General features: G+C 35.0%; 1 protein-coding gene across 8 annotated transcripts in view; it reads left to right on the top strand.

Annotated features, from left to right (window-relative positions):
* The window catches only part of LOC127850214 (protein still life, isoform SIF type 1-like), a 353922-nt gene that overhangs the window by 59812 nt on the left and 267292 nt on the right, over window positions 1-26818 (top strand). For all 8 annotated transcript variants that reach the window (XR_008035134.1, XR_008035135.1, XR_008035136.1 and 5 more), the window contains exons 6-14: window positions 9002-9132; window positions 9780-9883; window positions 14890-15059; window positions 17324-17421; window positions 18280-18423; window positions 20676-20858; window positions 22056-22273; window positions 25321-25456; window positions 26453-26620. Coding sequence is in view for 5 of the 8 variants with exons in the window: in XM_052383073.1 (XP_052239033.1) it covers window positions 9002-9132; window positions 9780-9883; window positions 14890-15059; window positions 17324-17421; window positions 18280-18423; window positions 20676-20858; window positions 22056-22273; window positions 25321-25456; window positions 26453-26620 (1352 nt within the window). In the remaining 3 variants the exon portion in view is untranslated. The remainder of the gene's footprint in view (window positions 1-9001; window positions 9133-9779; window positions 9884-14889; window positions 15060-17323; window positions 17422-18279; window positions 18424-20675; window positions 20859-22055; window positions 22274-25320; window positions 25457-26452; window positions 26621-26818) is intronic.

The raw sequence follows: 26818 nt of genomic DNA on the forward strand, positions 1-26818 counted from the left end.
CATAAAATTGTTGCTTCTTTCATCTTAATCTGTCTTATTCTTGTGCATCGAATTTGGAAGTATTATTGTGATATTTTGTGATGATAAAAGAATAATGACCAGAATAATGAATACAAACTATTGAGTACAATCAAATTTAGATGCTTTAATATTTATTTAATGTTTACTTATGTAATAAATAATGAATCACATCTTACATGTACATAATTATGCATAATTAATCATTGTTAGAATTTTGTTTATTAGAATAAGGACCTCTTTAGGAGATAGAGGCTATTAACCCTTAAAGCGCTGGAGCTGAATTTTAAAGGCCTTTGCAAACAGTTTGGATCCAGATGAGACGCCACAGAACGTGGCGTCTCATCTGGATCCAAACTGTTTGCTACTCTGATAGTATTCTTTGAAAAAAATTCGAAGAAAATGCTAATTTTAGAAATTCAACAGACGACATTTTAGCAGACGACAAATTTCCCAGCATGCAAAGGGTTAAATTTGAAGCAGCACTGTGCCCTGTGATGGGAAACAGATCCTTTTATAAGACATAGCTAAAATTACAAAATTTAATGTGAACAGTTCCTCTGTGTACTTGTTTCCCTATTTCCATCCACATCAAAATACCACTCACTTATCAATTGCCTCTCAGTAAAAACAAATGAAGCTGGATATTGCAGCTATAATTCAAAATTTGTATGAACATAATTGAGTCTAGTTATTTTTAGTAGGTCAATTTTGCAGGGCACACTTTTGGACCTCACATAGTGCAGCCTTGAGGCTGGAAATAGTTCTTTAACCCTTTGCTTGCTGGGAATTTTGTCGTCTGCTAAAATGTCGTCTGCTGAATTTCTAAAATTAGCATTTTCTTTTATTTTTATGTCCCCCACTATAGTAGTGGGGGACATTTTGTTTTTGCCCTGTCTGTCTGTTGGTCTGTTGGTCTGTCTGTCTGTTTGCGCCAACTTTAACATTTTGCAATAACTTTTGCTATATTGAAGATAGCAACTTCATATTTGGCATGCATGTGTATCTTATGAAGCTGCACATTTTGAGTGGTGAAAGGTCAAGGTCAAGGTCATCCTTCAAGGTCAGAGGTCAAATATATATGGCCAAAATCGCTCATTTTATGATTACTTTTGCAATATTGAAGATAGCAACTTGATATTTGGCATGCATGTGTATCTCATGGAGCTGCACATTTTGAGAAGTGAAAGGTGAAGGTCAAGGTCATCCTTCAAGGTCAGAGGTCAAATATATGTGGCCCAAATCGCTTATTTTATGAATACTTTTGCAATATTGAAGATAGCAACTTGATATTTGGCATGCACATGCATCTCATGGAGCTGCACATTTTGAGTGGTGAAATGTCAAGGTCATCCTTCAAGGTCAGAGGTCAAATATATGTGGCCCAAATCGCATATTTTATGAATACTTTTGCAATATTGAAAATAGCAACTTGGTATTTGGCATGCATGTGTATCTCATGGAGCTGCACATTTTGAGTGGTGAAAGGTCAAGGTCAAGGTTATCCTTCACAAGTTCAAGGTCATCCTTCAAAGTCAAACGTCATATAGGGGGACATTGTGTTTCACAAACGTATCTTGTTTTTCAAAGAATACTATCAGAATAGCAAACAGTTTGGATCCTGATGAGACGCCACATACTGTGGCGTCTCATTTGGATCCAAACTGTTTGCAAAGGCCTTCAAAATTTGGTTCCAGCACTAAAAGAGTTAACTACAAAATGTACACTAACATGAACAGTTATCACAGTGTGCTATATTTGTTATCCTATGTATCATATTAAGTCAAGATTCTCCCCATTAACCAAAAGCGATTTGTGATAGTGTACATCTTTAGTGACAGTTTGAACAATGACCAGACCAGAAGACAATTATCTTGAGATCTTCCAGATCAATGTCCCTTGACATATTTGCCTGATTTTCTGTCATGTCAAAGCTTTCAATTTTCCCCCCAAAAAAGGCTTATTTTTTTTGCCTCAGATGTAATCTTTCATCTCAGTTAAAGAAATGCTCTATTATCGTCCTTATGTTCTTTTGCTTGGCATTTTGAGCGTTATTTTGGTTGCTATGGTAATGGCTTTTGTACATACGAGGACATAGAAAATAGTGTTCTGTTGCCACAAATTGTTACACAACAAAGACAATTACGATGAAAATAGCATCAATTAACCATTGTCTGAGACCGTAGGACAAAATGTAAATGTTTTTTTGCGAACAGTGTTAGAATATGTAAATGTTTTCTTTAATATTTAAGTGAGGTAAAGTGACTAGTAAACACTAAAGAAAAGTCTAGGAATTGGATTGTACAAGCTTTTTGCTTTTCTTTGATTGCCAGATTTAGTTTGCCAATATTAATTGGAAGCTGATCTTTATGTATGAATGTATTAAAGTATCGTTACAAAGAATAAATTAGTTACCAAAGAGGAAGCAATTTTTATGCCCTGAAGGGTGGCATATAGTTTTTTAACTGTCCGTCAGTCAGTCTGTCTGTCCGTCCGTCCGAAAACTGTAAAATTGCCCATAACTTTCTTACTAGTAAACTGATTCACTTCATACTTGGACACAACATCCCTGTGGACAAGACCTTTCTTCTGACATGTGTTTTTGGCCTTCACCCCTCAATGACCTTGGGGGGTCGGGGGCAAATGTCATCCTATATTGACAGATCTTGTTTTTGATTGATTCATCGTGTCTCTATAACTACATGTGTATACTGTTATGGCCTCATTTAAGTTGTACAATGCATACACAAACAAAGCCAAGTGCAAATATCAAAAACAGTCCGAGCAAATCATTTATACTATTGGAGTTTACAAGTACCATGTCAATGTTATTGAACTATAATTAGAGTATACATCATTTGGAATGGAATAATATATTTTTTAACAAAGCATATGTTTGTCTTACCCTTATTTGTAATTTAACTTCCTTGTGAAGAAATTTGTCATTTCATGATTTCTTTCTTATTTGTTTCATTGAAGTGCAACTAAATATCTTATTTTGAATGTTTCATGCAAAAGCCTTTAAACTGTGAAAGAATGAAACCAATGTGTCACTTTAATGGTTATTGTTTTCTTAGATTAATGTCTTTCATTTGACATCATAAACTATAAAAGATGATACGCTTACAATATTTGAACTCTGATTAGTAGACTTCTGTCTGGATCAAAGGTTACTAGCAAATGTCAAACAAAACATAATGGTTTTATTAGTTTTACCTTAAGCAGGCTTATTTGACAAAAATGTTAATCTGATTTACAGAATTGTACAAGTACATATTTTTATTTGATCTTCTTAGAACATCAAAAGAATTCAATTGCCCTTCAAATATAAAAACGTTACTAAAATAATGTTTGTTTGCCCTTGTTCCACAATTAACCCTTTCCCAATTAGAAGCAAAGTAAATTATGGCTATGTGCCAACAGCATAAAACCAAGACAGCCTGCGAGTAACTCACAGCCTATTCAGGTTTCATGCTGTTTGCTGCTGATCAGTATCTAAGGGTTGGAAATTAAGCTTTTACAACTTGAGTCTACTAAGAAAGGTCTTTAATTAAATTTAATTTTGTAGGAACTACAAATGCGTCAAAATATGTTTCTGAGTGGTTTAAATGGTTAAAAAAAATGAGTCTTGTTCTCAGAAAACTGGGATTAATGCATGTGCGTAAAGTGTCATCCCAGATTAGCCTGTGCTATTTTGCGTTTAAATGAAGTCTCTTCTTAGCAAAAATCCAATTTAGGCAGAAAGTGTGGCCCCTTATTAGCCTGTGCGGACTGCAGAGGCTAATCTGGGACAACACTTTACGCACATGCATTATGCCCAGTTTTCTCAGAACGCAACTTAAAAGCTAAAATGGGGTGAGTGACTGGCAGTTAAACAAATTATTGTTGTTGTTTTTTTGGAATTTTATAACAAGTTATTTTGTTATATTGTTGTTTGTTGGCATAATTCTGGTATGCTTTTGGTTGTGTAAAACTGTTAACATTCTGGTTCATGGATATGAAAACAACAATATCTTATTTTCAACCTTAAAGCCATGACTAGCTTTGCCAAAAAGAAGGCATTGATACCATACCTGTGGATGTAAAAACAAACTAGTTAAGTACAATCAAATTACAATTAAATGGTCTGTCCTTTTTCAACAGTGTAAAAATGTCCATCTTTGTTTCAAGAATTATGCATATTATGTGAGCCAAACTGTATGTGTGTTTTCATATTGTTTTTGTAACAATACATTAATGTTTTGAGGGCATTTCACAAAGGTGCAATCCATAAAGGACACACATAAGTAAACATCTATAAATCTGACCCCAGAATACTTTGTCTCAGAGATTTGTATTTGGTCAATTATCTTGTTTTTCACCTCAAGCAATTTTAATAATGTTTGTTCTGTGTGTTTCACGTGCAATTTGCTAAAAACTGAAAATATTTATTTCTGATTGTTGATTGTATGGAATAACTTTCTTGTTGATAACTTTGCTTATTTCAATCACAATGTTTAGTAAACCATGATGTAAAAATTTGTTGTTTTCAATAACTTCATATTTAACCCTTTCCACCATGGGAAGCAAAGTGAAAATTGCTATGTGCAACCAGCATTAAATCAGAACAGCCTGCGAGTAACAGGCAGCCTGTTCAGGTTTCATTCCGTTTGCTGCTCATCAGTATCTAAGGGTTGGAAATGAAGCCTTTACAGCTTGAATTTAGTAAGAAGGGTCTTTAACTTTCTCTGCGACTACAAATGCGTCAAAATACTATCTAAGTGGTAAAGGGTTAATCATATCAGAATATTTAAATTTTCGAAAACACATTGTTATTGGTGGTGTCACAGACAATTTGCAATACAAACTACCTGATTAAAGTCAATTAGGACTCAATAGTCTAGTAATATACTGTTTTAATTACAATGCATAATATTGGATGTACGGTCACTTTAGTCTGTATGGTTTGACAATCAAAGCAAATTACAGTGATTGATTTTGGCATCCCAATATTGCAGTTGCTTCAAGCATAAAATCGGAATTATCATAAACAAGAAATATCTTTAAAAAAGATATACGGCGTAAATAGTTTAATGAATGAGATCAAGTATAGCGAATGTCTTTTTCTGTGCAGTTCTTAGCTGCATCACACGCAGTACGGGATGTTACGGGGAGTTTTCGCGGCTTATTTTACATTATAACATATTGCTGGTCATAAACCTATAGATACAAAACAGAAAACCAAAAGAAGAATGGAAGTGAAATTTAAACATATGAGTCAACCGGCCACACGAGAAGTATCCGTATTTATAGGCGCGTTCTTCGAACAAACCTGTTTTAGTGGTTGTCGGGCATTGCTATTTGATTCGATTATTAACAGTATCAATTATCATCGTGCTAATGCTTAAAGTGATATTATGGGCATTTTGCACTGTTGAATTGAGCTGAAAAGAATTAACAGGTCAAAATAGTTAGTTAAAATTTGGTTACTGATTAATTATCTGCAACTCACCTTGCTACCAGTTGTTTATAAAAATATATTTTATATTCGATATTCTTACGTGACCCACCCAGTCCTGTAAGCTGAAACGATCCGTAAAACAATTTCGTGTCTTTGTGTCGTATGAACAAATCTGCACTAAAACTAAATTTAGGTTCAACTCGTAAACGCATGATCAGTTGTCAAACGAAAGTACGGTTGATATTCAAATGCATTATTTTTCTCTTTCTGGTATATTGTTTTAGTATGATGATGCTGCATTAATTAATATAAGTGTATATGAAGTAGAAACATCAAAAATAATCAACGGTTGCAATAGACACCTATAAACTGTTACATGCTCATAATATCACTTTAGTACATTAGGCAATATGGACGAATAATTATTGTTAAATTTATCAACAATAATATTTATCATTGTATTGTTGAAAACACATTAAGAATCTATTATTTACATACCATAATTATATTGCTGAATATCTTCATTTAACATATTTCTGGTCTAAAGAAAATTCCAGGTCACCTAGTTCACGGATAGCGTCTTTATTATATAACGATTATTTTACTGGCCGCCAACTCCGGTGATGACCTGTATATAAACTCTGAATGTCCGCGAATTGACCCGATATACCTCGCGGGTTGAAATGCAATGCTTTAAAGTGAGGCCTCGCTTCCATTGCTCTTTATACTTTTACATGTTAACATGTTGACAGGAATAAGGAAGTAAGTACTAAATATGAGAACATAGCCTTTTAAGTATAAACGCTCTTGCGCTGGTAATACTCTGAAAATAAAAGGTGTACGCACAAACTGTATTGATGTCGAGAATTGAGTGTAAAACTGTTCTATCTATTAAGCCTTTTCATTCGAGATAAAATTGTTTCATACAGTAAAACAGTGTTACAAAGACGCGGATATGTTTCCAATGTTCTGGTGGTATACTCAAATCAGCCAATGGAATAAATGAAGTGTATTCATTCGTACCTAGCCGCGGGAAATTTTATTGGAATTTTATTGGACACTTACAAAGGTCAGGCTAAGGTGAAAAGCTGGCTTATGCAGCTTACGCGGAAAAAGTCATGAATACACAAACATTCAGGAGTTTACAGTATTGAATTCAAGAGTCTGTCTGATTAGACTGTCTGCTGTCAAGGAATAGATAATTGTACCTTTGTTTATTTTAATAACAATGGTCACTTAAATCTTTTCTTGGTTTGAACTGTGTGGTTGGAGGGACATTTTCAACCATAAATAAGAATGTCACCAGTATCATTTAGATAATGGAAGATCTCTCATGTTTCTGTAACAGATCCATTGCTTTATCAATTGTTTTAACTTAAAAATCATTGTGCATTTATGTGCTTGCATAGTATTTAATGTGCATTGATTTGTTTGCAAAGTATTGAAATCAGAATATGCATTGATTTTTTGTTTCAGTGTTAAATGTGAAGTTTTCTCTCAAAGCATATCAGGAATTGGCTCACCTTTAACCCTTTTAGCGCTGGAACCGGATTTTAAAGGCCTTTGCAAACAGTTTGGATCCAGATGAGACGCCACAGAACGTGGCGTCTCATCTGGATCCAAACTGTTTGCTATTCTGATAGTATTCTTTGAAAAAAAGTGAAGAAAATGCTAATTTTAGAAATTCAGCAGACGACATTTTAGCAGATGACAAATTACCCAGCATGCAAAGGGTTAAAAAATGTACATGTGTTGTTGAATTAAATATAAGAATATTAAAACTTTAGAAACATTATAAGGAGAGAAATTCTTGTTGACACATTTTTAAGTTACAATCTCCCTGGTTTATTCATTTCAATTTAGTCTTCTAGGTAAATGTATAACCCTTTACCACTTAAGTACGTATTTTAAGGCATTTTTAGTCCTTAAATTTAACAGTTAAATTTAATGAAATCTTCTAAATTCAAGATTTAAAGGCTTCATTTACAATTCATAGATACTGATGAGCAGCAAACAGCATAAAACCTGAACAGACTGCGAGTTACTCGCAGGCTGTTCTGATTTTATGCTGGTTGCAATATCCTTTTTCACTTAACTTCTTATGAGGGAAAAGGTTAAAGCAGACTCAAGGCACTTTTCTTGAGATGCTTTTCAGCTATTTACATCTCTGGATGTAGTCAATTACTACATGGTGGAAACTAGCAAATCAATTTCATTTCTGGAGTCTCCTTGCTTTCAAAGAATAAATTCATCCATCATCCTTGAGGCCATTAATGTTGCTTTAATATTACAGAGGAAATTATATAAGACAACCAATTAATGGAAAAATTCTGTGGGCAAGTACATATAATTAGAATGTAATGTTTACTAGATTGATGTGCCAAAGTTCTCCGTATTCAAATTACTGGTATAAAATTCAAATTACTGGTATTATCGCTGCAAAGTACATTAGTGCTCAGGCCTAGATAATGGTGTACATAACGATCTTGACAGACATGGTGTGATGACAAATTATTGCCCAGCCCTATTGTGAAGTAATGATTACTGGACATGTATATAAGTCAGCTATGGTAAAAAGAGGCTTAATGCATGTGGGTTAAGTGTCGTCCCAGATAAGCCTGTGCAGTCATCACAGGTGCAAAAATGTTCCTAAAATGAAGGACATCAAAAAGACAGAAATTAAATAAATTCATTTTGTTGAAATTTAGTTATCATAGGCGTCGCTGTTTAGACATGATACTTTCTTAAAAATGTTATGGTAATTAAATGAGTCGCGTTCTGAGAAAACTGTGCATAATGCATGTCCCAGATTAGCCTGTGCAGTCTGCTGTGCGCCTAAATTGGATTTTTGCTAAGAAAAGACTTCATTTAAACGAAAAATGTCATAAAAGCGGAAAGTTTCGTCCCTGATTAGCCTATGTGGACTGCACAGGCTAATCAGGGATGACTTTTTATGCACATGCATTATGCCCAGTTTTCTCAGAACACTACTTCAATTACTGTACAATCGTTATTATTATTTATGGTACATTAATTTTCGTTGATTGCAGGGGTTGACTGATCAACCAATGTTACACAAACACTTTTGAGAAATGACCAACACAAATTCCTTAACAAAAAATTATTTCAAGATTAACAATCTATAATTTTCATGTCCATGAAAAAGTGATGGATTCAAAAAAACAACGGAATTTTATGCCAACAAATATGATTTTACAGTAGTTGTACAATATTTAATAAGCTGGGCTTCTAGCTCTTTAAGGACAAACAATCTTAATTTAGTTTATTTACCCCTTCCCCATGTTTGCCGTGGCATAATAAATAAGGTGTCCGGCTAGCGATCGGGAGGTCACGGTTTCGATTCACACACTTTGGGAGCGTTCTCTCAATGTTCCCAAAAGACACCCAAGTATTGTGTTATTATAATTATAGGCCCAGGAAACAGAGTCGAGAGCGTTTCTATAAGCCTAAGGCTTTCGATGCAATCAAGCTAATATAAGTAGGTTTAAACTAAACTTATTGGCTTTGTGCTTGTTATTTCAGGCTTGGATTTGTCCCGCACTGAGCTGAAGGGGGGGTCCACAGGGGCCAGTAGCCATGGTAGCAACTCCAGTCACATGAGTCAGAGCGACCTCATCAGTCAGTTTGCAGACGGACAGTTCCTGGCCGCAGAGGTACGTCTGCATGAAAGTGAGAAAACGTGTCTTAACCCTTTACTACTCAGAGGCAGTGAAAATGGCTATGTGCGAACAGGATAAAACCAGAACAGCGTGGGAGTAACTCGCAGTCTGTTCAGGTTTTATGTTGTTGGCTGCTCATCAATATCTAAAGGGTCGGAAATGAAGCCTTTAAAACTTGAATCTAGTAAGTAAGGTCTTTAATTAAATTTAACTAGGGATTATCTAAGGGATAAATAATGTGTTTACATACATATCTAATTGGTAAAGGGTTAATGCATGGAACATAAAAGTGCCATCCCTGATAAGCCTTTGCATATCTATAGGCAGTTGATATATTTGTATAATGAAAATTTATGTCTAAAAGTAGCATAAATATTTTTGACTGGGCGAACCTTTGACTCTTACTAAAGCTCGCTTATTAATCCCTTTGAATAGCCCTCTGGGAAAACGGGGCTGAATACATGTGCATAAAGTTTCCGCACAGGCTAATCTGGGACAACACTTTACGCACATGCATTAAGCCCAGTTTTCCTAGACGGAAGCTCATGTGTTACTTACATACAGGCTCTAATTCTCAATACCTGCTGTACAAAAAATAAAGTCTGAAATAAGCAAACTCGCACTTGTTATTGATGCTGTAGATGTCAGATGAAGACGCAGGCAGCAATGACAGCATCCACACTGTGACTGAGGCAGAGAGTCAGTTCTCCTATGCCAAACAACACGGCGCCATACGCAAGGCAGGGTAGGTTCAGAGTTCTATTGTTTGACATGTGTGAATGAGGCAGAAAGTCTTAGACAACAAGGTGCCATATGCAAGACAGGGTATGTGCACAACTTCTACATTTTGCATGAGATTTTTCGTTACCCGCTTTTAACCCTTTCAGTGCGGGAACCGAATTTTGAAGGCCTTTGCAAACAGTTTGGATCCAGATGAGACGCCACAGAACGTGGCGTCTCATCAGGATCCAAACTGTTTGCTATTCTGATAGTATTCTTTGAAAAAAAGTGAAGAAAATGATGATTTTAGAAATTCAGCAGACGACATTTTAGCAGATGACAAATTTCCCAGCATGCAAGAATACATAAAAAAGCTATGTGCTGAAGTCCTCCAGCATTTTGTGTGCCATTTTTATCATACTTTGACAGAACAATTCTCCCACGAATCTCCCATGGCTGCAGTTCATATTGTCAAAGTGTCCTGATTGTCTTATTAACATTTTTTAATTATTTATTTTTTTTTTTTTTTTATATACACAAATAAGCTTAATGTGGTTGGCTCCTACATTTTGCATGCAATATTTGTCAAACTTTAGAAGAATAATTATCTCCAGGGATACAGTGCAAAAGCTTTAATGATTGTAATCTTGTTTTCAATGAGTAATTACCCTTTGTTTAAAATAACATAAAATATTTATTAAAAAAATCTTTAAAATTAAATTGTTCATTCTTAATGTACCCTTTTGATAATGCATGTGTGATGGGAAATAGACTGTATTTGAAAGTTTCTAGTTAAACTTTCTTTAACATTTTAAACTACAACTTGCGTCTAAGATTTTGCAATAGTGAACAACTCCAGTGCCTTCAGCGCTTTGATTTATAACAACTTTGCACTCAAAACAACATTCAGTGTTTGGGGCTATTTGTCATCACTTTGACAAGCTCTAAGGAATGTGGGTATGAATGATTTCCGAATCATTCTTACATCATGCTAACGCTCACAATTAAAAATCTGTTTCTGTTGATCTTATCAATATTGAAATGTTTTATAGTTTGTCTATTTTATAAGCATGTATTTTGATATTCAAATTATTTTCAAGAAAATGATCTTTAAATATCTGGAAAACGCTTTAAGCTATGATAAATAAGAAGATCAAAACATGCAAATTGAAATAATCTATTAAAATTGTATAAAGTTTGCAAAGCAAAGACTGGTGATCCACATGCTATTGTGAATGGGTCAGTTTAACCCTTTCCCACTCAGAAGCAAAGCGAAAATGGCTATGTGCAAACAGCATAAAACCAGAAAAGCCTGCAAGTTGCTCGCAGTTTGTTCAGGTTTAATACTGTTTGCTGCTCATCAGTATCTTATGGTTGGAAATGAAGCCTTAAAAACTTTAATTTAATAAAGAGGTCTTTTAATTAACTTCAACTGTCTTAAGGGACTACAAACACGTCATAATACAAATCTAAGTAGTAAAGGGTTAAATAACACACTCTTCAAGAGCCTTAGAAATTGGTCTTATCGCTGACCAATTTGGTATTGCACAGTTTGATTGACAGAAGTATTATGTTTCAGTACGAGAAACGTTTTTTGTGTGGAAAAATTGTCATTTGCTTTAATGTATTCAAATATAATAACATGAGTTAGCGAACGGGGCCCAAAATTAGTCTTTGGAGAACCCTAGAAAACGTGGCTTGCACTTGAAAAAGTTGTCTAGCGCTGAGCTGATCAATTTGGAATTGAGCAGTGTCATAGACTTTATTAGGCACCCTCACTCTCTCAGGCAAAGCACAAGCTGCCATTGTGATGACACTAGATCAATAGTAATGAGGCTGTTAATGTGAGAGGAGACCACTGCTGTGTTGTGACTTCCAAGTCTGAGGGCGTAGAGACATGGTGCTTGCAGATGAATAGGAGAATCCAGTTTATTACTCCCAGGAACAATATATTTCTGCAGCTTTAAAATAGAAATTACAAATGAATTTTGCTTCATTGGTAGGTTATTATCCTAAAGCACTGATAGAGCGTAATGTTGGTCGCATTTAGAGCTTCTCTGCTTTCTGTAATAAAAACATCTGCAAAAGAAATTTTGGTCTGACAGTGGAATTCTTTTATCTTAAAAACAAGATAATCTTTCAACAATGATATCAAGTGTAATTATACCCCCATTACCATTGTTAATGGGGGTTATATAGGAGTCACTTTGTCGGTCGGTCTGTCGGTCAGTCTGTCTGTCCCAAAAATGTCATCCAATCTTCACCAAACTTGGTCAGAAGTTGTATCTAGATGATGTCTAGGTCAAGTATGAATATGGGTCATGCTGGGTCAAAAACTAGGTCACAGGGTCACTAAGTGCATTTAAAACCGATAGTTTGTCCGGACCATAATTATGTCATTTATTGTTAGATTTTAAAATTACTTGGTACATTTGTTCACCATCATGGGACGGTGTGTCATGCGAAAGAAGTACGTCAAAATCTCCAAGGTCATGGTCACACTTTGAGTAGCCCATAAATGAGCTTGTCCGGGCCATAACTTTGTCATTTATTGTGAGAATTTAAAATCATTTGGCACATTTGTTCACCATCATTGGACGATGTGTCATGCGAAAGAATTATGTCAATATCTCCAAGGTCAAGGTCATACTTTGAGTTCAAAGGTAAAACATTTCCATAAATGAGCTTGACCGGCCCAAAACTATGCCGTTCATTGTGATATTTTTAAATCATTTGGCACATTTGTTCACCATCATTTGAAGGTGTGTTATGGGAAAGAATTACGTCGATATCTACAAGGTCAAGGTCACACTTTGAGTTCAAAGGTAAAAAATGGCCATAAATGAGCTTGTCCAGGCCATAACTATGTAGTTCATTGTGAGATTTTAAAATCATTTGGCACATTTGTTAACCAACATTGGACGGTGTGTCATGCGAAAGAATTACGTCGATATCTGCGAAGTCAAGGTCACACTTTGAGTTCAAGGGTCAAAAATGGCCATAAATGATCTTGTCCGAGCCATAAATATGTTATTCATTATGAGATTTTAAAATTACTCGATACATTTGTGCACAATCATTGGAAGGTGTGTCATGCGAAAGAATGATGTCGATATCTCCAAGGTCAAGGTCAAGCTTTGAGTTCAAAGGTCCAAAATGGCCACATATGATCTTGTCCGGGCCATAACTATGTCATTCATTGTGAGATTTTAAAATTACTTGGTACATTTGTTCACAATCATTGGACGGTGTGTCATGCGAAAGAATTACGTCGATATCTCCAAAATGGCTATGTGCAAACAACATAAAAACCAGAACAGCCTTCAAGTTAAAATTCGCAGGTTTTATGCTGTTTGCTGCTGATCAGTATCTTAGGGTTGGAAATTAAGCCTTAAAAACTTGAAACTAGTAAGAAAGGTCTTCAATTAAATGTTTACTTTCTCAGAAATTACAAATGTTACAAAATACGTATCTAAGTGGTTAAGGGTTAAACATGTTCAAAATGAATGCTGCGAAATGATGTTCTAGGTTATGATATGAAGCCTCCGCAGTGTTACAACAGAAACTGCACAGTGCACACCTCAGCAGTCTGAATATTTTTTGGCGGTCTGAATATTTTTTGGCGGTCTGAATATTTTTTGGCGGCTATTAGAGCTTCTCGGTCTTGTGACAAGGGTTTCAATAAATAGTCAATTTATGTCCAGCCATATCATATGTAAGGCTTCTGTGATTGCTCTGGGTCTATTAGTTTTCCTGAAATGAAACTGTCCATAATCTATTCATGTTTTGTTACAAAATGAAATATAGTGTAATGTAGGCTTGACCTAAATAGTAGGGTATGTGCTGTATCTTGGACTGTAGACTGACATTATTATCAAGATTTCCATCTTAAAGTCACTGACCAGAGAGGCGCCATGTGTTACACTGGGGAATTAAATGGCTGGGCAAGTGATTTATAGGGAACAAATTGATGTCTTAAAGTCTGGAAATGATTTATTCGGTTGCCTGAGGGATAATATCTTCCTTGGAAATTGATCAGACTTATATGTTGGTTACCAAGAAAGTAAGAAAAAATACAGGTCTGTTTGGTTTATTATTGTTATAAAAGACATAAGTGTCTAATTTCAACTGTGGCTCAAAATAAAACACATAATTTCCTATGACTTACTTTGAATATTATGAAAATTGTGTATTTGGTTGCCTTGACTTTTACACGTATGGGAGTGACTTTGACATATTGGGATATAGTGTGATTAACACTACATAACTGTTGCACAAAGCAGGTGCAGCTGTATACATAATACAATACACTGATTTCTACCTGCAGGAAGTATTTTTTCAATGAAAGTTTCCTATGGGGTGTATGTGTTATATTTAACGGGTCCACTATCATATGAATGCTTTACACCAAAAGGTACCTGCCAAATGTGTGATAAACATAGTGTGTTTCCCACTTTGTTTGATTCAAACTTGATTGTGTCACAGAATTTACACCCAATGACTTACATTTTCCCCTATCTCTAATTTACACGGATGGGCTAATGTTTATGATAAACACTGAATTTGTGCATGATTTACACTGCATGTGCTTGATATGTGTGATTTACACTAAATTTGTGCATGATTTACACTGAATATGCTTGATTTGTGTGATTTTCACTGAACACATGTTATTGTCACTGAATGGGAACATTATCAACACTGAACTTGCTTGATGTGTAATATTTACACTGAATATGTGTGATTTTTTATGAATTTGTGTTAGATTTTTACTGATCATGTTTGATATGTGTGATTTACTCGGAATATTTCTGATTTACCCTTCAGAATATATGCAACCTTCACACTAAATATGCCTGATATGTGTGAATTTCACTGAATATGTGTGATTTACACTGAATATGTGTGCATGAGTAACACTAAATGTGTGCATGATTTATACTGTACATGCTTGTTGTATGTGATTACACTGAATATGTATGATGTAAACCATATATGTGTTCATTATTTACACTTACTGGTTCCCTGCAGGTGGCTGGTGGTGAAGAACTGGCTGGTGCAGAAGAAGAGGAAGTTGGAGCTGGCTCCCAGACGCACATGGAAGAAGTACTGGGTCTGCTTGAAGGGAACCGTCATACTTTTCTATGATGGGGACATGGACAATGTGACCCTTGACGACAATGTTCCCAGACACATGCTAGGTAGGTTTTGGGAGCAATGAGTGCTAAAAGTCTCTATCACTATCAATGGGTGCTAAAAGTCTCTAAATAGTGATATGAATAATATTATTGTAACTCACATATATGATATTTTTTGTATGCTTTTATTGCGAAATAATGAATATTGCATCTTTAAAACCATTTCATGTCAAATGAACATTGTTTACTTTGATACAGTGAAAAATCAGCAGACAGAAATTTATTGGCATGCCTTTTGTTTGTTTGTCAAAGGGTTTACAATTAATCGTCAGAACATGTATATTGTAACAAATTTCATGGGTACATGTTTTGAATGGCCCCACTGTTATCAGGTGCTTTAAAATATTACTTAATGCGATCCATGTGTAACTGTAATGCATGCAATTTTTAGTTCTTAAATGTCATAAATGAGCCACACTCGGGAAAAAAGGGGTCTGCAAATGCTAATCAGGGACGACACTTTCTGCTTTTAGAGTATTTTTTTTACAAAATAAGTCTTTTTAGTGTTTTATCCAGGCCATTTTAGCGTGGCGCGGCGCCACGCCGCTTTTTTGAAGCGCCTCGCTGCCCCTTTCAAAGCAAATCAGCGCCACGCTGCCCTTTTCAAAGGCCGCCACCCTGTTTTCCGCCGTGCGCGACCTTATTGATAACATCTTAATTGCCCCTTAACCAAGCTTCTAAGCCGACTATTATCAGCGAAGATTCGCGCGGTTGTGAATTCGTCATGCGTGAATAACCATGTGTCAATATCAATCGATAATTTCAGTGGCTTTGTAACACTATTCGGTCCGGATACAATCGTGCACAGTTACTTAGGAGACTTGATGAAAACCTCGATGTTATTCACGTGGAAATTGTGCATTTCATGCATAATTTAGTTATATCAAAACATTTATTTTTGCGCGTAATTAAATTTAAAAAAAACACCAGTTGTATCTGTAAAATATTGATTTGATGTCAATGTAATGCAAAACAGTTTTAAGTTAATAAAAATTAATTTACAGGGCTTGCACTAAGCGGCGTAGGGCCGTATATTACGCCCGATAATTGTTTCCATACGCCGATTACAAAACCCCATGACGTCCACTGTACTTCCTGAAAATTGGCCATACGCCGAAAAAAACAACCTGTGACATATTAAAGCTGTCGATTAAAATAACGCTGCGCCTCCTATCCAATACAATTGGCGCAGGCTCACAGTAGATGTGTGTTGATGAATTGTAGCAGACGACAATCTTAACACGTTTGCTGTTCACGGTTAGGCAGACCGCGCTTAATTGGAGCACGTGCTTGTTTATTGTCACGATGTTTTGATTACAATAACGTGTGAATGTCGGCAAAGAAGTTGATACCCCGTCTTGGACCCTGTGTGGCCAAAAGTTGTTAATTGTTGTAACAGTAGTAGGCCTGCACCATTGGTTCAATAAAGAACATTATGACCCGTTTGTAACTTGTCAAAATATGTTAATTGGCAAACACAGATGTGAATTTTACAAAAATATTGAACTTGTACCACTTATCATTCGTGTTTAGAATGTCGCAACGTACGCTTTCCGATTTTGGCATTCCACTTTCATTAGAAATTGATGCAAATTGCTTTGTAAGCAAAACAAGTTTATATTGGAGACCAAATAACGTGTATTGAATTAATTGACAATGAACAAAAGACAGTACCGCGCCGTTCCTAGTTACACTTTTTGCGAAATAAAATGTACACAATACAACACGTGGTCATGAAAGTTCAAAGTGAAAACAATACCCGTTTACAATTTTATGCGGCTACACTTTAATTTTAGTACATGCATATTTCACCATGTCATTTATTAAATAAAAATAAAATAATTAAGTTATTTGAAAGTCATTTAACAGTATTCTAAGACTTCTTTGAAAAGCTATAGTTTGTATAAGATATATATCCTATGGTGTTTAATCTTGTTTTTTGTTACTACATGAAAATATAAAACACATAATAAAATATACATTCTGGATTTTGTTGGTTTAATTATTCAACAATAAATCTCAAAACTATACATACAATGTTCGTGTGTAACAAAGCTTGTTATTAAGTCACTATACAGATATATTTGTGCCCTTTTTTGAAATTTTGCACCACGCCCCTTTTCCTTCTTGTATAAAACACTACTCTTGTTCACTAAAATACAATAGAGGCCGAAAGTATTGTCCCTGATTAGCCTGTGGGGACAACACTATGCACATGCATTAAGCCCCATTTTCCTAGAGCAAGGCTTACATGTTTTGTTTTTCAGTTATCGAAGGTGGGATTTCCCAAGGCGTCCCAGAACATCCCAAGCGGGACTTCATATTCTCCCTAAGTACTTCATTTGGGGATGCATATTTGTTTCAGGTAATAACATGTCAGGTAATAACAAGTCAGTGCCTTTCTGTGGTTTTTGCAAAAAAATACCTATTTTATCCACATTTTGTTGTTGCAATGAAAACGATATAAATGGAAATTTAAAAAAAAGTAATTAATTTATTAAATTACTTAAAATATATTATATAAATGGTATACATATGAAGAACGCTTATTTTACACTATTGTAGTTTTTAAAGTCCTCATTGGTCTGGAAACTACCAGGATGTGACAGCCATTTGATGTAATATAACATTATTAAAACATGTGCCTCACGGGTTTCGATGTATTCGATACATATGTATGAATGTATATGCTTTGGATAATAAAACTTAAAACTAATTTTTCATTTTCATTGATAATGTGCGCATATGCATGTAGTTATTAAGTAAATTTAATTACTATAATTATTCTCAAGTGTATCTTATTATATGGACAAATTGGGTTTTCATTCTGAATAAATTATTCCTCTTGTTAGTAATTTTTTACTTCTTATTCTGCCTCTTGCAGGAGGTCTGATGGATACCACCCTAATTATCATATGATGATAAACGTATGTTTAACCCTTTCCCACTCAGAAGCAAAGTGAAAATGGTTATGTGCAAACAGCATAAAACCAGAACAGCCTGCAAGTAACTTGCAGTCTGTTCAGGTTTAATGCTGTTCATTGCTCATCAGTTACTTATTAAGGGTTGGAAATGAAGCCTTTAAAACTTGAATTTAGTGAGAATGGTATTTAATTAAATTTAACTTTCTGAGGGACCACAAATGCATCAAAATACATATATTAGTGGTAAATGGTTAAAACAATAAAAAAAATGCATATCTTTCTGAATCTGGCACCTCTAGGCATCTAGCCAGACCGAGCTGGACTCGTGGGTATGTGCAATACACTCAGCATGTGCGGGCTCGTTTGCAAGGCAGCATGGGAAGGAAAACATTGTACGTCTGCTCAGATCTGAACTACACAAACTGGAAACAAACATCGACATTGTAAGAGCTTATAGTGGTTTTTATGGGAAAACTGGGCTTTATTCATGTGCATAAAGTGTTTCCACAGACTAGCCTGTGCAGTCTGCACAGGCTAATCATGGAAAACACTTTCCGGATAGACTTTTTTTTCAAGAATAGACTTCGACTTTTTTTTCAAGAATAGACTTCCTTTCATAGAAAAATTCCATAAAAGGGGAAACTGTCATCCTTGATAAGCCTGTGTGGACTGCTGAGGAAAATCTGGGATGATGCTTTACACTTTTACACTTAAGCATTAAGCCCAGTTTTTTTCAGATTGAGGCTCAAATATTAGTTTTATTGATTGTATCAGGTTTCTTCTATTTGTATCTGTACCCTCAGAAGTGGGGTTATATTATTGGCACCTGGTCGTTAGTTCTAAGGTCAAAGTAACAGGATCTCGTTACATGAGAATTGGTTTCTCCGAAGACCCCGTTTTGTTTCCACAAGATACCTGGGACAACACTTTTTGTACATGCATGAAGTCCCAGTCCCTTGTTTGTAAATGATTGCACTTGTTTGATGTTTGCAGTGATAACTTCATTCTTACTCGTTTTCTCATTAAAATGTTTGTATCCTGTAGATAACCAACATAGAAAAGTCATTTTATTATGGCTTTGCCTAGAAAACTATTAATTGAACTCAAATATAAACTTGGAACACTTTCCAGTTTGATGTGAGCAATAGACATTTACCACCCAAATAAAAATTGCAAGTGCATCTTTTGGCAAACCGAAAGCACTTCAGAATGAGATATTAACCATTTTTTTGTGCACATGTGAAGGGCTTAATGATGATGAGACATAAGATGTTTTGCTTCTCCTTAATTCTACAGTGTTTTTCCACTTATGTGGTACTTAAAGTTGTTATAAGATGAGATGAGCTCATGATGAATTTGTATTTCCAAGAATGAAAACAATGTGTTATTAATATATTTCAATGTGTTATTAATATATTTCAATGTGTTATTAATATATTTCAATGTGTTATTAATATATTTCAATGTGTTATTAATATATGTCAATGTGTTATTAATATATTTCAATGTGTTATTAATATATTTCAATGTGTTATTAATATATTTTCAATGTGTTATTAATATATTTCAATGTGTTATTAATATATTTCAATGTGTTATTAATATATTTCAATGTGTTATTAATATATTTCAATGTGTTATTAATATATTTCAATGTGTTATTAATATATTTCAATGTGTTATTAATATATTTCAATGTGTTATTAATATATTTCAATGTGTTATTAATATATTTCAATGTGTTATTAATATATTTCAATGTGTTATTAATATATTTCAATGTGTTATTAATATATTTCAATGTGTTATTAATATATTTCAATGTGTTATTAATATATTTCAATGTGTTATTAATATATTTCAATGTGTTATTAATATATTCACATGTGTTATTAATATATTTCAATGTGTTATTAATATATTTCAATGTGTTATTAATATATTTCAATGTGTTATTAATATATTTCAATGTGTTATTAATATATTTCAATGTGTTATTAATATATTTCAATGTGTTATTAATATATTTCAATGTGTTATTAATATATTTCAATGTGTTATTAATATATTTCAATGTGTTATTAATATATTTCAATGTGTTATTAATATATTTCAATGTGTTATTAATATATTTCAATGTGTTATTAATATATTTCTTGGATGCGCACATGCAGGAAATTTAAAGAACACTTATGTATACTTATTACCTGGAATTCATTATGCATTGAACTTGTCTGTCAGTATGTGTGCATAGGACTTCCATATATGTCATCTATTCTTGATTGTAAGCAAGAGGTCGCCATGGCATAATGGATGTGGTGTCCGCCTAGCGACTGGGATTTCACGTGCTTGATTCTCACTGTGGAAGCGTTCTTTAGATCTTCTCCATAGACACCAAGTACTGGTTCTAGGCACAGGAAATGGACTAGAGAGAGTTTCAAATAAACCATATGCTTTGTATGCAATTGAGCTAAAATAAATAAGTTTAAACTAAACTAAACTAACTATTTTGAACTTACTTTAAAACAACAATTGATAACAGTCTGTAGACTGAATGTCACTAAATAGTTCAAAGGTCAAAGACATGCACAGTCCAAGGTCAAATTTGGTTAGGGTAAGCGTAGATGTATCAGCGATCATGACAAATATAGTTTCAGTTGTTAGCACTATCATATTTTGATGTTGTTGTTTTTAGGATGTAAAAATGCGGAAAATGGCAGAACTCCAGTTGACGGTTGTGTCTGACCCGCGCAGTCGACAGGCCATTATCAAACAGATCAACCAATGGGAGGAGAATTTGGAGAAGCTATTTATAGAACAGTACCGTCTGCGATGTTACTCCTCCTCCATCCAAGGCTCTGAACTTCCCAATCCAAAGGTCTGTTTAAAATAGTAGCCTATGAAGTTCTATGCAATTATCTGAAGTTTCAAGTTAATCGGTGTATTTCAAATATTGGTTAGAGATACCTCTGTCCAAAGCTCCCCTCCTCCTGACCCGCTGCGCAGATTTTAATGAAATTTCACAGGAATGATTCTTGGGTGACCATGTTTCAAAGTTGTTCAAATTGATCAAGTCCATTTCATATATAGGTCATCAGAGCTAAAAATAGATTAACAATTGTCAACTTTAAACAATCTCCTTGAAAACCATGACTATGATCAGGCTTTTATTATTGGATGTGTTACATAGTCTAGTAGTGCTCTACTAGGTTACGTATTGATGCCCATTGAGTAAACAATTTTGAGGTCACAGGGGTCACATGATTTACATGGACTAAGTGACTAAGCAATTTTTTCCTTAAAACGTCATTCTCAAAAGGTGTCATATTTGGCATGTAACATTATATGGTGTTCCTCTACCAAGTTTGTTCATAGCATGCCCCCTGTGTTCAACGTAAAAATCATCTCATCAAAATTTACAAAATACAGAGATTTGGTATTTGGTATGTAACATTATATTGCAGTCCTCTACCAAGTTTGTTCAAATCATGCCCCTGGTGTTAAAACTGGCAAAGACTTGCATGTTGCTTGTGTCCCTTATATGTTTATAGTGAAAACTTCAAACATCTTTACCCAGAATCTGACAGACAAAGAGAACTTGTATTTGGATATCAAAGCATTTAATGTTGCTTTTATTCTTGTCATGCCCCTATGGTCAAAATTGTTTACTTGTCTTAACAACACCTATTGAAAAACATGGTGACCTGGAGGTGGCAAGTTTCCTGATATGTATATAGTGAAACATTTTTGACGCTATGGAGGTCACATTTTTTCCTCCAATCATCGTGAAATATGCTCAGAACATTTTTCTTTATGATATGTCTGCCAATGTTGAAAATAGTTATGGCAACGTCACAAAAGCCACTCAAAATAGTTTAGTTCACTGAAGGCTCAAGTAAGCAACCTTGGACCTAAGGCCCTTTTTATTGAGATAAATTTATGTTGTTTTCATCATCAATATCAAGTTTTACTCATTTTAATAATTAAATAATTTAAAGAAGTATTTTGCTGTCCGAATTATTATGCAAAAATGATAACATTCAGATGATATAGTTATGTTTTTTTCATTTTCAAGGTGCTACTTGCAAACGTGTCCAAGACCTCAAAAGGAACTCTGAGTCGACTGGGAATCTTCACAGTTTCTTCATTCCATGCTCTTGTGTGCGCGCGTAAGCCCCTCGTTATGCCGAGCCTGTACGGGAAGGGGCAGCAGAAAGGGGGGCTGCTGTCCCCTAGAGGGGACGGGATGTTCAAATACCACACCATGAGGCCGACCTCATCCAGTGCTAACCAGTGAGTAGTGGACTCTGTATGTTTTGTAGAATTGCTTAGGGCAGTGCATGTTAAGGTAAAGACCCTATGAACCTTGTTCTGCAAAAACTTTGCTTAATGCATGTTTGTTAAGTGTCCTAGGATCGCTTAGTGCACTTCTTGTCAATGTTAAGACCATATGAGTCGCGTTGTTGGAAAACTTTGCATAATGCATGTGCGTAAAGTGTTGTCCCAGATTAGCCTGTACAGTCTGCACAGGCTAATCAGGGACAACACTTGCCACCTAAATCGTTTTTTTGCTAAGAAGAGACTTCATTTATACGAAAAGTGTCATAAAAGTGGAAAGTGTCATCCCTGATTTGCCTGTGCAGACTGCACAGGCTAATCTGGGACGAATCTTTACGCACATGCATTATGCCCAGTTTTTCCAGAACATAGATCACATGAATAAGCCTGGTTCTGGGAAAACTGGGCTTAATGCTTGTGCTTAAAGTGTCTGATAAGACATATGCCGTCTAACGAGGATTTTTGTTTAGAAGATATTGCCTTTAAACAAAAAATTCCATTTAAGTGGAAAGTGATGTCCCTTATTTGCTGCACAGGCTATTCAGGGATTACACTTTACGCACATGCATTATGCCCAGTCATCCTAGAACGTGGCTCATATTTAAAGCATTAAACTTTGTTGAAATGGTATACATTCCAAATCCAACAACATTCCATGACAGAATAAAATATTCAAATTTACTTCTAACTTGCAATAAAAAGTTTTACTTCATTTAGCTGCTGAGAAAAAAAAACTGTAATTACATTCTCTGTAATTGAAATCTTGTGAAGTTCTTTTTTGTTTATTAGGCTCTTCAATTACATGTATAGGCATTATTGATAATCTTCGATTCCTATTGTGCAGAATGAAATAACTCGTCTGCAAACATGAAATGATGCTGTTCTTACTACGTGATATTTTCTCACGGATATGAAAAAGCTGTTGCCATGTATTGAGCCAAGGCTTTTGATTGAATTACTGCATTTCATGCTGTGAATACACCATCCAGGATTTGCATCAGTTCATAAAACGAACAAGATAATTAAGCTGATTCTTAGCAAAATGTATGCATCTAATATCCTGCTTAATGCATGTTTCATCTTATTAAATATGGCTGGATTTTACGTGGATATGAAACTTATTTTCTATGATGTATGATGAACAGATGCAAAAAGCATATTTGTTAATTGTTAAAGATTTATTTTTAAAAGATTTTTTTATAACAAATTAATTTAAAACAAAAACAAATACTTTCAAGCTGATCAAGCATAATTGAGTCGCATTCTGAGAAAATTGGGCATAATGCATGTGCGTAAAGTGTCATCCCAGAGGGTAAGGAGGGACTTCCTTTAAACTAAAAATACCATAAAAGCGGCAAGTGTCATCCCTGATTAGCCTGTGCGGACTGCACAGGCTAATCTGGGATGACACTTTACGCACATGCATTATGCCCAGTTTTCTCAGAACACGACTCAAATAGTCTAGATCAAAAGATTTAACTGGCTATTTTTATGCCCCCCTTTGTTTCCAATCAATATCTTGTGAACGGATGGACCAATTTTATTGATACTTCCTATGTGCATTGGCCTTTGCCAGTAAATGACCCCTATTGATATTGGGTCACTAGGTCAAAGGTCACTGTAACACTTAGAGTGAACATTGTTTTTTATCAATAATTGTGAATTGATTGATACTTTCCATGTGCATTGGCCTTTACCAGTAGATGGCCCCTATTGAAATTGGGGTTGGTCAAAGATCACTGTCACACTAGGAATGAAAATTGTTTCCTATTAATTACTTGAGGGACTGATTGGCTTGATCCTTCCCATGTTCATTGGCGTTGGACAGTAGATGGCCCCTATTGAAATTGGGGTCACTAGGTCAAAGGTCAAGGTGGTCACTGTCACACTAAGTTTGATATTGTTTTCGATCAATAACTTGTCAACTGATTTGCGGATTGGCTTGATACTTCCCATGTGTATTGGCCTTGGACTGTAGATGACCCCTATTAAAATTGAGGTCAAGGTCAAAGGTCAAGGTCTCTGCCACAATAGGTGTGAAAAATTGTTTCCAATCAATAACTCATCAACGAATTGACCGATTGGCTTGATACTTCACATATGTATTGACCTTGGACAGAAGATGACCCCTATTGAAATTGGGGTCACTAGTTCAAAGGTCAAGGTCACACTAATTGGATAAGATTAACTCTTCTGCTCAGTTTTGTTGCAAAAAATCCTGTGTCAAAGGCCCTGTTTTGGGGACATCTTTCTCCAACAGCAAAGCTCTTGGAAGACAATGAAACTTAAGAGAATATGACTAATACCCTCTTCATTTATGACATTGTTTAGTTATAAGTAGACTAACCAGAACAGGAATGTAAATGGAAGCAACATTGTCTTTCTCGGATTTGGTGAATTCGAACAGGAAGTTATACACCATTATGTACAGTTTTTGTTTCATGTATTTTATGTTACAGTCTTTTTTGTTTTTGCTTTGGTGTGGAGTGGACTTAATTCTCTTACAAATCGACAACTATTCGGTATAATCAAGAACATAGAAATATCTTATGTGCTGGTTTGCACTGTCTTAATTGTTCCTGTGTTGTTGATTTTTTAAGCTAACAGTGACCTAAAAACTGTGTTGAGAAAATTATATTCTGCTTTCTGCAAAACAAACTTATTTCAAGGGTAGGACTGTGGTATGTCTGCAAAGCCTCAGAACTTGACTTTATCCCCTATGTTGGCATGTCTACAAAGACTCAGAACTTGACTATATCCCCTCTGTTGGCATGTCTACAAAGACTCAGAACTTGACTATATCCCCTATGTTGGCATGTCTACAAAGACTCAGAACTTGACTATATCCCCTCTGTTGGCATGTCTACAAAGACTCAGAACTTGACTATATCCCTTCTGTTGGCATGTCTACCAAACCTAAATATTTTACTTCATCCTGCCTGTTGGTATGTCTACAAAGCATCAGAACTGGACCTTATCACCTCAGTTGGTGTGTTTTTCAGGAGCATGTACAAAGCCTCAGAGCTGGATGAGGTGGTGGGAGACTTGATTAGTAAGGACAGCAGTGGCAGCCAATCCCCTTGCGGCTCTACCGGCTCTAGTGAAGTCCTCTCCAAGGTGGCAGTGCCTAACAATCAGGTAGGCGATTGTGGGCACAGTTTGATATAGGACATGTTTTGTTTTATGATGACATTTTTTAAGTTTTTTCACTTTTTCAAACCTCCAAATCAACTATGCTGTGCTTGATTTGTGACATAATAAATGGATATCACTTTTACAACCTAAATCAAGTAAAATCTGTATATCGAGCTTGTTTTATATCATAAGGAAGGCAATTTTCACATACCAGTAATGATTCTACACTATTACCTGGTACAAAGTATTTCACATATGGAAGAGATCAAGTGAGCTTTTATTGCCTTTAATTATTATGTATATAAGAAAGTGTTGTTTTATTGTGAATTCACTGTTGAAGATTTCTATTCTTAACATGATTTATGACATAAGAAACAAAAGTAATGTCTGAAAAATATCAACAAATAAGTCATTGATTTCTTCTGGCCTTGGTTTGAACTGAATATTTATAATAAATAAAGGAAGAAATTTTGCAAAATTTGTACAGTTTGAAATTAATTAAATTAATATTTTTGCATAATTTTACTGGAAAAAAAATATCACCAGAATTTATAAAACAACAACAACAATGTAACTGCTGAAAGCTACATGTATTATAAAGAAAATCTTCCTTGCAATTCAAGACCTAGTAATATGATATGTATAACCTACCCAAGAGCCTTTAACAGATCTGTTAGCTTTTTTTATACATATAATAAACAATGCTACTTGAGAGTTTTATTTAATGAATGACCATAATTTGTCTAATTCTTTAAACTAAAAACATTTTCAATTTGAACTAATGCATTTTATTCTAATTATGGGCTCCAATTATTAAATTATGTTCAATAAAAGTAATATATTAAATTCTAATTATGGCATCTCATTATTACTATTTTTTAGAGTTATAAATGAAAAACAAATAAATGCATAATGCACATTTTGAAACGTAATTATTTAATACATTATTACAACCCAACAATGAATGAAGTCATATAACACTGCCATCCTTTTATCCAGAGTGTGACGATGGGCATCAAGAAGTCAACGACAGCAGAAGACGTTTTGCTGACGGTATGCAGCAGACGACAACTCAACCCTCGCGACCACTATGTCCGCGTCAGACTGCAGGGGGCACCAGAGGGCAGCTACCAGTACCCCGATAGGAAGGAAAATATCAGGAAACTTGTGAGGAAATAATTTGATTTTAAAAACTCCCTTTAAAAAATCTGCCCCTTTTTTATGTCCCCCTTCGAAGAAGAGGGGGTATATTGTTTTGCACATGTCAGTCGGTCCATCCGTCGGTCCATCCACCAGATGGTTTCTGGATGATAACTCAAGAATGCTTAGGCCTAAGATCATGAAACTTCATAGGTACATTGATCA

Source organism: Dreissena polymorpha, chromosome 11, assembly GCF_020536995.1.
Source record: "Dreissena polymorpha isolate Duluth1 chromosome 11, UMN_Dpol_1.0, whole genome shotgun sequence".
Classification (NCBI taxonomy): Eukaryota; Metazoa; Mollusca; class Bivalvia; order Myida; family Dreissenidae; genus Dreissena; species Dreissena polymorpha.